Source organism: Vitis vinifera, chromosome 11 (genome assembly GCF_030704535.1).
Source record: "Vitis vinifera cultivar Pinot Noir 40024 chromosome 11, ASM3070453v1".
Classification (NCBI taxonomy): domain Eukaryota; kingdom Viridiplantae; phylum Streptophyta; class Magnoliopsida; order Vitales; family Vitaceae; genus Vitis; species Vitis vinifera.
The window spans coordinates 12,205,966-12,217,558 of record NC_081815.1 but is presented as its reverse complement, the minus strand read 5'-3'; the positions used below and the strand labels follow the sequence as shown (position 1 = coordinate 12,217,558).

General features: G+C 38.2%; 1 protein-coding gene across 1 annotated transcript; it reads right to left on the bottom strand.

Moving 5' to 3' along the window:
* Positions 1-1,244: 1,244 nt before the first annotated feature.
* Positions 1,245-9,174, bottom strand: LOC100263801 (auxin response factor 19). Its single transcript, XM_010658398.3, has 14 exons — positions 8,461-9,174; positions 8,005-8,117; positions 7,315-7,413; positions 7,163-7,219; positions 6,750-6,905; positions 6,591-6,675; positions 6,367-6,457; positions 6,008-6,172; positions 5,716-5,838; positions 5,300-5,375; positions 5,063-5,201; positions 2,678-4,533; positions 2,383-2,573; positions 1,245-1,963 (listed from the first exon to the last, which is right to left on the bottom strand). The coding sequence occupies exons 1-14, from the start codon at positions 8,519-8,521 to the stop codon at positions 1,828-1,830; spliced, it is 3,348 nt and encodes a 1,115-aa protein (XP_010656700.1). The 5' UTR covers positions 8,522-9,174; the 3' UTR covers positions 1,245-1,827.
* Between the last annotated feature and the right edge of the window lie 2,419 nt (positions 9,175-11,593).

Genomic DNA, 11,593 nt, shown 5'->3' with positions numbered 1-11,593 from the left:
TATAGGAGGCACAACGAGTAGAGTGATAAATTGACACATTTAATAGTTGTCTTGTGCGTATCACTATGAATTCAGCTTGAACATGTAATGGCCCACCAATGTTCCCTTGTCAGGCCCCTAAGCATTTGAAAATAGGTATGTTGAAGGGTCTGTGTCTTGGAATGAATATGAAGTTACCAAACATGTTATCTTGTGTCTTTTTCCATAGACAAATTGAATTATTGCTACAATTCTTTTAAATGTTTGGATATCCAGTTGGTAAATAGGGGTTATTCATGTTCTGGGCTACTTGTGATGGATTCTGAGTCTGTGACATGATATTGGTAAATACGTGGGTCTTAATTCAGTTTAGATGGTAGCGGTACCTTTGTGTATGTATATCCCATGGTCTTTTTAACACAACACAAGCCCCATTAGGACACACATCAACTCTCACCCCAGTCTTCACTTTTTACAACTCTTCATTCCTATGCTCCCAATTCTCATCTTCCAATTTCATAGGGGAGCATTTGTATTTTCTAAATCCTTTTGGTTGGTTGGGTAGAAAATTAATTATGGATAAAATGGCTTCATCAGTATTAGTTGCAAGTGAGGTTTTGAATATAGTAGAAAATTGTTCTTTATTTGAAAAAGAAGTTTATTAGAAATCAGAAGACACAAGAAAACAAACTTTAAGTAAAGCCAGTGAATGGCAAATAGCATATGCGATTGAATATAATATGATGGAGAAGATGTAATCATCAAAGCTGGGTTTTCCCTGGGGGCATCATTTCTTACAGTTAAAATGTTGAATCTGGGAATATTTAGGCTCAAGTGGGAAAAGGTTAAAGGCGAATCCACTCAAAAAGTGGTGCTCTTGGATCCATGTCCCAAAAACATCAGACAATAATAAAATGGGCGGCCCCCTCTGCTTGCAACTGGGAGAAAATGATAGGTATAAATTATTGGGTGACACAGAGTAGTAGAGAACTTGGGATCATCACAATAATGGTAGATGGGCCACATTTGCTGCATACTGCTAAAAAATTTCTCCTTGAAAATTCTATGGTGCAATTACCAGCCGTGCTGGAAAGGGTGGGGACATAGAGAAAGAAATCAGCTAAAAGATTTTATATCCCTCTCGGCCTTCTATTATATATCATTGACATACATGATGATCCAAATATTCCTTTACCGCCTGCCTGATGGAGGCTGAGGGTAGTGTGTGTCAAATCTACCAAAGTAAACAACCTCAACTCCTGAAATTCATAAAAGGAATTTCATTTTTACGGAGAAAAATCTACACATTTATACACTAAAAAACTAGCCAATACAAATTTAGAGCTTTTGCTTTCTACAATGCACCTGGAGTTGGGAGACATTTAAAATAAAAGATAAGATTAAAAAAAAAAAACGAAGTGGGAGTAAAAAATGACTACTAATCTCTCTCACAAAGTCACAACATGCATACATCAAAGTATATCTCTCAAGGCAATTCCTAAACCAGCTTCTTCTCTCAACTTTAAAAATATACTTCTCCCTTGGACACAATTTGTACCATCCCTTCCAAGCTGTTTCATAATCAGTCAATCAGGTACTGCCCAGCTTTTGTATTTCTTCAAATTTCCACCAATGTTTCCTATTTCTGAACCGGTACAAAATTTAAGAAGCAAGCTCTAGCTGCCAAAGGATAGTCTTCCTAATTTACTTTGCCCTTCTCTTCAAGCTGATGAAGGAAAACCCTACCATGGCACTGTTGCAAAACATCTCTGTTATGCAGAGAGCTGATGATGGGTAGATTCCTAAAAATGCAGCTGAAAAATGGCAACGATTTTGGCAGAGATTTATTTAAGCATTGCCACCATCAGAACTACTACAGGCTTGATTCTGAAGTACACTGTTACCAATATCTCCATCCAAGCTCATCTGCTGGACTTCTTGAGGAGAAAGGATCTTGATGCAGCGTACACAGTTCACAAACTCCCTGAAATACCCCAAACCAGACAGCATAAGCAGGCATAAATTAACCATATTTAATCATTTTTTGAATAGTGGAATTAGGAATAATTTTGAGACCAGGAATCAATCTCAAGTTACCAGGTTGATAAGTGGGGCAAGAAACTCACTCAAATTTTTGCCTTCTAGGAAAGGCTGATCAATTCAATCATGAGCTTCCTAACATCAACAATCAATAGACCCTAAGGTTTACGAAAGCACAGATAGGTCTTTTTCCCATTATTTTAGGGGTGGGCAATTGCAATGCAAAAACTTATGCTGGAATTTTTTGCCCTGGAGAATATCACCCATATTGTCTTGTTTGGCATCCATAGGTATACAAGCATGTAGAGATTACAATCCACGAATAAAAATGAGCTCTATTAACTAAGGAAATAGAGAACTTACTCCCAAGGATCATCCCCCACTAGCAGAACGTCATTCTCATGATCCACGTACACGAGTTTCCAGCCTATCCTCTGTCGGTCCTCCAGCTGTCCCTCTATACCAAACCTACGAGCCAAATCTTGTTTAAGCTCATCATAGCCTGAATAACGGGTGATATCAATGGATCTCCCTACTGCTCCTCGCTTATACACCTTTGCAAAATAATGAGCTAAATCAGAACCCTACATTAATAAGACAAGAGACCAGGAGAGACATAAAGCTCATTTTGCTAAACTCTTTTTCTGAAACAACAAACCTTCGTATATGTCCGCATCCGCTGAAATTGAGGTGCTGGGGCCCATGGACCCCTGTTCAAGAAGCTGCTATCGTTTATTGCGGAATCAATAGAATTGAATGCCATATCTGGAACTCCAAATGACTGTGAAACAATTGAGGATGAAAGATCCTGCTGAGCATCTTTGGGATTTTCATAGTTGGCAAGCAGACCTCCTGAAGAGAGATTATTTGAGAACTCCTTCCCTGATCCCACCATGCCCTTTGAAAGTATGGGGTCTGGCAACATAGGTATCCCCAATTGGCTATCAATGTTAGTACCAAACTGAACATTGTTCCTGGGGTCTGCCTGAGCTTCTCTATCTTGACTCGTGTCTCTGAACATCATTGATGGCTGATTAAAAGACAATGGGTTGTTATTCTGCTGTAAGTGGTCATTCTGTGACAAGCAAACCGAAGTTGCTGAAGATGATGTGTCCAAGTAATCAGTCTGGACTGCTGCAACATTTACATATGTTTGTGGGGCAAAAAATCCCTGGTTATGACTCTTGGAGATATTCAAAGAAGGCTTAATATCAGGTTTCTGCTGAAAATCTTTAACCAAGTTAGCGTTAGCTGATATAGTCTCCAAGCCACTGCCACTCAAGAGAGTGGCAGAGGACTGAGCCATCTCCTCCATTGCTGTGGTTCGGTGGGCTCTTCCATTCAAGATTGGTTGAATTACATTTGGGCAGTTGTTAGTGGATGGTGAGGTGGAGCAAGATGGAACATCATCGGTAATCCCAGATTGCCCTGCTCCTGCAGCACCAGTCAGCAAACTGCTTCCAGCAGTGGAAAGCTGATTAGTTGCTGTCATTGGGGGAAGTACCACATGCCCAGGCAATTCAGGCAGCATGCCAGGCTGCTGCTGTTGAAGCTTTGGCTGCTGAGGTGGATGAGAAAATCGAACATTTGTCTGGCTGTTACTCTTTGTTATCTGCTGCGGAATAACAAGCGATTGCGGGAGCGAGGTGGATGTTGCTTGAGGCATTTCCAGTATTTGGCCAGATGCAACAGACCTGGAGAAGTTCTGAGACACATCTAAGAGCTGCCTCTGTGGATCTTGGAGTTGAGTAAGTTGAGCAGTTTGTTGCATTGTTGACTGCTGTGCTAGAAGGGACTGCTGTTGCTGCTGAAGCTTCTGTAACAGTTGAAGCTGAATTTGATTGTCAGACATTTGCAATTGTTGGTTTGCTTGATCAGGTGGCTGGGATGGCATCAGATTTTGTTGTTGATTTTGACCCATGATTTGTTGTTGTTGCTGCTGTGGTTGCTGCTGCTGTTGCAGGTTCTGAGGGAGGTTTCTGTGGAGCTGCTGATTTTGAACAGATGGTTGCTGCTGAAGAATATTGTGGTTTTGGACCAGAGCTTGAGGCTGCTGCAGAAGTTGAGCCTGAACCTGGCTTGAGGGTAGAGTTTGATTCATCAAATTTTGCCTCGGTTGCTGAGCAATATCATTCAACTGTTGCTGTGGCTGTATAACAGAGCCCAATGGATTCAATGTTGCAGGCAGCTTTGTGAGCTGATCAAGCTGTGGCACTTGCTGAGGAGGCCTCTGTGCATTATTGAACTGTAAGTTGCTTTGCTGAGGGATTTGGGGTGCTGACAAGCCTAACTGACGGGAGAGATCTGCTCCTGCAAGGTTTTGCATGACAGACCCTGATAAGGAATGCATGTAGTTTGGTTGTGCAGAGTTACCCAAGGGAGGGTTTTGCTGCATGTTCATCCATTGAACTAAGCTCAGGCCATGGACAGCCTGGGGATCTTTCATGCAGATATCATCACCAAGCCAAGGCATTGTCCTTTTGAAAAGATTCTCTAGATCAGAAGATTCATCATCTGGATACAGAGACATGGTTCAGATATAACAAAGTTGAAGTCACGGTAGAGCTGAAAACAGTGTCTTCTATTTGGCAGTAAAATAGTCAAAGCTATCAACAGACATCATATCAATCTTATATTTGGCAGATTTGGTACCATCCACCATATAACAGACCCCACCAGAAACACTTTTGGAGGTCAAAGATTGACCCATTCAGGACAGAAAAAAAGAGCATCTAACCTATTAATCCTGCCCCACACCATTTATGTATTCTCTTTTGATTAGATAACTAGACGCAGCTGATGCCACATCCACTTTCAATCAGGACATCTTGTTGGTGGTCCCATCAAAGGAAAGGAATAGCCAACTGTATTAGAATGTCCAGGGGAGATGCTCTAACCAACATCCCAACTAGGTGACATCTGAGCAAGGAACTGGTTTTCATTTATTTGTGAAAATAGTGAGCTATAATTATATAGCAAATAAAGATCAAAAACTGATAAGCCCAATATTAATTAGTAAAGATTGCATTGATATAGCTCATACCTGGCATTCCTGGTTGCCTCGGACGTTTTGATCGGAAGAATGGAGGAGGACAGATAAAAAATGGGGCTGTCACTGGTTCAATCTCCCAGATTGAGACACGGTTCCTCCGTTCCCCAGCAGTTGACTCATCCCAACCAACCTATTCAAGAGAGTAGAGTAATTACAGTGGTCATCTACACTAGTACATGGGAAAAGAGAAGAGTTTCTAATGACCAAAAAAAAGGGCACAAGTTCTACCTGCAAATTACGCCATTGTGAGTTCTTCCATCTCACAGGATCTAGATCACTGATACCTGTAATTGTACCCATGTACCTGCAAAAAAAGTTCCTTCTTTATCTTCCAATCTACATTCTCAAATTGCCCAACAGTTTTTTAAAACCCACATTGCATTGTTTGTGAAGGCAATCTGATTTCTCAAAAATTCAAGAAAGTGAATCACAAATTTGGGAATCATGATGTGAGTTAAAACATTAAAAAAAGGAAATCACAATAGTAAGGCCACCTAGGAATGCAAAGCTAGCATCTAAAAATTTGAAACAATTAAAAATTTATGTTATGTTGTCTTGCATCGAACCATCAATTGTTCCATGTTGCGTTTTTATAATTCATGCAAATTTTAACCTTCTGAGAGAATAAAGACAAACAGAATTACCTTCTTGTTCCCGACTCTTCGGTTTCAAACATCATCCGGAAGCGCATGCCAAGAGATATTTGGTTGCTGTAGGCTGCCTTGTAGTACTTGGCTAAAGGGATAACAAATTCAGATGGGCTAGCCCTGAATAGAAAAAGAGTATTTCAGGAAGAATTTTCAGAATAGAGAAACTTAATCAATCCAAAGCATAATAATATACTGAAATCTTTCTAGATTCACAATGAAATTCACACCAAACAAGGTAATTAACTGAACAGAAATATTGGAAGATGAAAGAAAATTTACGGTTGACCTTGGATTGTAAAACACAGTAAAAGGGCTATTGTTTGCAGCTGCATGGGCTGCTGCCGCTAGGATCCCAATGTGCATACTATCACTTGACAAAACTGATGATGATAAATTGGTGGGTTGCCTGTTAGCCCGCCTAATGCCCAAGAGAAGCTGCTGCTTTTCATCCCTGCTCACAAACATTATAGATTACTGCAGTTCATACAAAGGACTCTGCCTCTATACAAAAACGAGTTCAACTAGAAAAGCAAGATTATGTGAAGTGCAAAGCTTTATCAAGATAAGAAATTTAGCATTAACCTCATTGTAAATATTTGCGATCCAGAATAGAATACTTCGAGGAGCCAAACTCAAGATCATTACCTAATAAACAAGACTGCGTCACCTGCAAAAAGCCTCTTTCCACTAACAAAAAGGCTCCACCCTGTCGTCAGCAAGTGGCGTTTTGGTTGCCCTGGGTTAAGAGAAAACCAGGTGCCAGGTATCAGTTGTTGAGGAATAGGATAACAAACAAACATGGCAATTATGGGGAAAAAGCGCTTTATGGCCAATCAATGAGCTTTCAAATGGCAACAAAATGAACCTACCACGGTAGATATGACGAAAGGTCCATACATTATCATGCAAGTCCTTTGCCACAAGTTCTTGCGCAGGTGGTTGCATAGAGAAATCCTATAAAGAAAAAGGAACCCAATGAAACTCCAAAATCAACAAAGAAAACTTTTCAATAAGGAACCACTGCTTACAAGAGGAGGGAAAATCTTCTCTGCTGCACGGCGTGGTACCGAGAAACCTCCATGTGTGCTTGTGTCACTTGCTGTCAAAGTTTTACAGAAAAAATCTGTTTGTGGTTTATTTGTCTTGAGTGCAAGGTCTGATCTCAACAATGATTCCTTGTCATACTGCATATCAAAATCTTGATAGATTCAGCTTAAAAGATGGGAAATTGGAACATGACAAGGTCATTTTCTCTATGTCCTACATATTGAAAAAGCAATTCGTTGCCTACATCACTCCAGTTGGTTCCCTTCATTATATAAAATGGATAAACTGAAAAATTATCCATTACTATTCTGTATCAGAAAAAACAACCACTTCATAGTTGTAGATTTTTAGCACGAAATAAGCATCCTAAATAATTCAGAATGTAAGCCCTTACAGCAGGAACTGGTTGGAGTGTCATCTGAGCATATACTTCATCGGTTTCCGGATCCGCCTACGAAAGCAAACATGACAATGAAGGAGCTTGAAGACAAGCATATTATGAAATTTTTGCAAGAAACATATAGAAGATGGATAAAATCATCATACATGCAAAGTGACATTATGGAGGATGCATAGCAGCCTCGAGGGAAGATTCGGATAGTTTGGGATTTGAGCGTCCACATCTTTCTTCATAGATGCTGCAACCTAAAAATAGAAATATTCTCAACAAGTTAACACAGATTTATTTCTGAACAGCAGAAAACTTAAAAGAAAAAAAAAAAAAAAAAAAACATTAGCATCTGGGATTTGTGTGCTTTGAGTGCAACAATAGTTTCATTGATGAATCTTGAAGCTTGATCAGCCAAACACAAATTTTCATTCAAAGTAGAAGAAAGAATCTCACAGATGATATACAAAACTGTAATGATATTTTACTAATTCCCACCCAAAAACTCTAATGACAAATGGTTCCACCAAAACAATATGCAATGATTATTGGGTAGTTTTACTTAATTACCTAGCTTTCACATAATGATTTATAATAGCCAATCATAACCTCAATCTACGGCAAATGAGTAATTTCTCCAACACCAGAACCGGCGCAAGTTAGTCCAAAACCAACCCCACCCTGTTTGTTTTCTTTTTTCAACCACCCCCACCCAGCACCTGGTCCAAGCTGAACTCAACGGGGGGTGCACATAATAACACTGAATGCAAACCCACAACATCTTTACAGATACAGAGATGGTTTAAAGATTCACTGATCCCTGCTCATGTTAGCCAGACAACACTCACCTGTTCACTGTGGCCTTGTGGAAAATAGACGACGAGCGTCCCCGCCGGCGGCAAGTTCACTAGAGGTCCGGCGCACGCCTGCCATAGCTCTGGGTTGATGCTCTTTTTCTCTCCTGGAACAACACGTGTCATTCAAACCATTCGTCAAAAAAAGTTTAACACATGTATAAATATATGGCCTCCATTTGTTTGGTTCACGAGAAAACGCAGGAAAAGCTGTGTTTTGGAGTCTTACAAGCCGGTTATGAATAAAGATTCCGAGTCCCAATTTTGGGGTAAAAAGCACTAAAAATCTAAACGAAGAAAAGAAATAGAAAAAGAAAACTTGAGCTTTGATTGGAAGACAAGGAAGTCCGACAAAGTCGGAACGAAGAAAACGAAGGCGAAAAAAAAGACAAATACTTCTCATCTCAGAGCCGCTGGAGATACTTTCAGAGAGACAAACAGAGAGCTGACCTTCGCATGGATTCGGGGCTGCCGTCGCCGCAGCCGCAGCACCGTTCGTAGGCGCCTTCATTGCACAAATTCCGGCAACTCGTATCACCAGTGGGCCAATAAAACAATTGCAAACTTTCACCCAGTCATCTCGCCGGCGGCATCTTCCTCCGGATCACAATCCGGAAGAGCAAGGAAAACCCCAGAAATCGAGCTCGGAACAGCTAAAACTCAGCTGACAGATAGATCCAAACGCCGAATAGTAGGGTGATTCTCTCAACAGAACACAGATCAGCTCAAAACAACAAAACCAAAGCTAAAGAAAAAAGAAACCCCCAAAACAGAAAGTGAGAATTTGGTCAGTGTTCGAGATAGGGGCTGGGGAATTCCGCCGAAGCTGCCGGAAAAGCGAGCCGGCGGAAAGCCGAGAGACAAGGAAACTTTAGAGAGAAGAAGAAAAGAAAACAAAACAAAAGAGAAAAAAGGGAATTTCTTAGGACGGGTGCTGAGTTATTCAGAGACCAAATGGCAGGAGGTTTGCCCCCTCTCTTCCCCAACATCAACCAGACACTTTCTCTCTCTCTTTTCTCTTTCTTTCTCCCTTTCCTCCTGCTACTCCACACAGGTTGACTATAATTCACCTCCTTAACCATGGTTAATTTTCGAACTTTATATTCCCATTCTACCCCTGGATGTGGATTTGGATGATTAAATTATAGCATTTTCGCTTTTGGTTTTAATCACTTGCTTTTATTGCATCTTCATTCACTCCATTCCTCATAAGTCATACCACCAAATATGAATTCCTTTTTGGTTACCAAAACTTCCTCCCAACCACTCAAATTTACAGCCTTCCATTGACTTCACATGGGCTGGGGGAAAGACCCGGGACAACCCATTTTTGCTAATTATTATGATTAAACTTCTGATTAAGTTGTAATTAATTACGACTTCCACTCCACCCTCTAATTAGTCTTAACTACCTGCTTACGTGGCTATCCTTGTCGGCGGCTATGTGGTCCCCCCACATGGTGACCTTGACACCTCTGCTTTTTTTTCTTTTATTATTATTATTTTTGTTTGCTTTTAAATTTAAACCCCTCTTTCCCATCACCCAAAATTAAAAGCTTGCCCTCTGAACGATATTGTATTTTGAATCCTTCTAAAATATTATTAATCTACAAATTTTCAATATTATTTCTAAAATTTTGGCATTTAATTATTTTTTAAATAAAATAAACAAGAATAATGAATAGAAATGAGAAGAAGGGAGCGTAACGTAAACATGAAGCGGGTGGGAGGACTTTAGAGTGCAATTGCGATAAATTTAACGACTGACACTCTTTTCCCTCCAATCATTAATTAATATTATTTGTTTAATTAAATGTTTCTCTCTCTATATATATATATTAAATGGAACACGTGCGGGTCCCGCAGGCCGTGTTTCCTGGATAGGTGGGTGCTGGGGTCCACCAGCTTTGACCGAGCTGCTGACATGCCACGATCTTACGCTCGTTACTGGCGGTTGCTATCACATATTCGCCGTTGGATTATTTTGTTGTGTCCTTATCACTACACTCTTTATTGTCCCTTATTTATTGGGCTTTAAATATTTTTATATTTTTCTTTTTTACTGAATAAATAAAATAGTTTTACTACATTTTATCAACCGATAAATACAATTTAGGTTTTAATTTAATTGTATTATAAAGGGTATTCACAATTTTAAAATTTATCTACATGATTGAAAAGGATGGACCCATATCTAAATAGTGCCTAAAAAATTTTTCAATTATCCGACATGGATTATCACCTTTATATTTATATAATGCTAAAAAATTTCTTTTGATACGAGGGTATCACAAATTATTTCTTATATAGACATAATATATTTATTTTATTTTATAAAATTACAAAATCAAATAGTCAAATATTTCTTATGAGATCAAATAAACCCTCACATTAGATCAATGATTAGTTTTGATATCATTTATAATAATCTGTATCTAATTATATAAATATTATTCGTTTTAAACTCAAAAGACTCTTAAGATTTAAAAAGGTGTTTATAGGATTAACAACTACTCAAATTTATATAATATTATAAATTTGGTTCGTTATTCCCGTCACAAAAGCAAATAATAAATAAATAAAAATCATACTTTATACCCAAAAATCAATAAGGGTAAAATTGTATTTTTAAATATATCTATGATTTGAAAAATATAAAAAGGATTAGCAAATAATCTGACAATTGATTTAAGGAAATAAAATAAAGAAGGGGTGTAGTGCCAGTGCGTGAGGTGTGGAAATTTGGAGCCGAAATCCCGGCTGGTTTAAGGGGGGTTGCAAATCCCGACGTACGGCGTGCCACTGTGACAGACCAGTAGGTGTTTGCCACGTGGCTGATTCTGACATATAGAAATTTCAAAACGGAGAGACCACTGACGTGGTCTTAAGCACGCGCTGTAAGGGATGTCAGATGGATGGTAGACGTGTTGATTAATTTAATTTTATATTATATTATTAAAAATCAAGGTCACATCTGTTTCATTTCCTTCTTTAACTTTTCTATTTTGCTAATAAAACATTAAAGCCCGTTTAGAATGTGTGTACTAATGATTTTACGAAGTTTTTTTTTATATTTTTAACGCAAGAAAATTTGTTTCTTTCAAATATTTAAAAAATTAGAAATATTTTTTAAAATTACTAAAAAAATAAAACGTGTTTAATAATGATTTTAGGAAATATTTTAATATTTCTTATACTTAAAAAATAAAAAATTTTAAGTATTAAAAATAATAAAAAATATTTTTTTTAAATCATTATCAAATACACTATTAGTTTAATAATATATTAAAAATAAAGTATTGATAATGTAATATTAAATTTTGATTTTTAAATAATTATTTATCACATGATTATTTAGCAATTTGTCTCTTTTAATAAGGAAACTTGACAATAAGACCATATGTATTTTTAATCCAAAGATTTGTTTCATTTAAAAATCTATTAATGAGAGAATATTTATTTTTAATTCTCTTTTGGCTTATGTGGGACCTTTTTATAAGGTCTTCCAACATCCATTTGCCCTTGTGACCCTTTGCTAGAAAGGCTTAAGGTTGTGTGGATGGTTCATCTATCCCCAAAACCA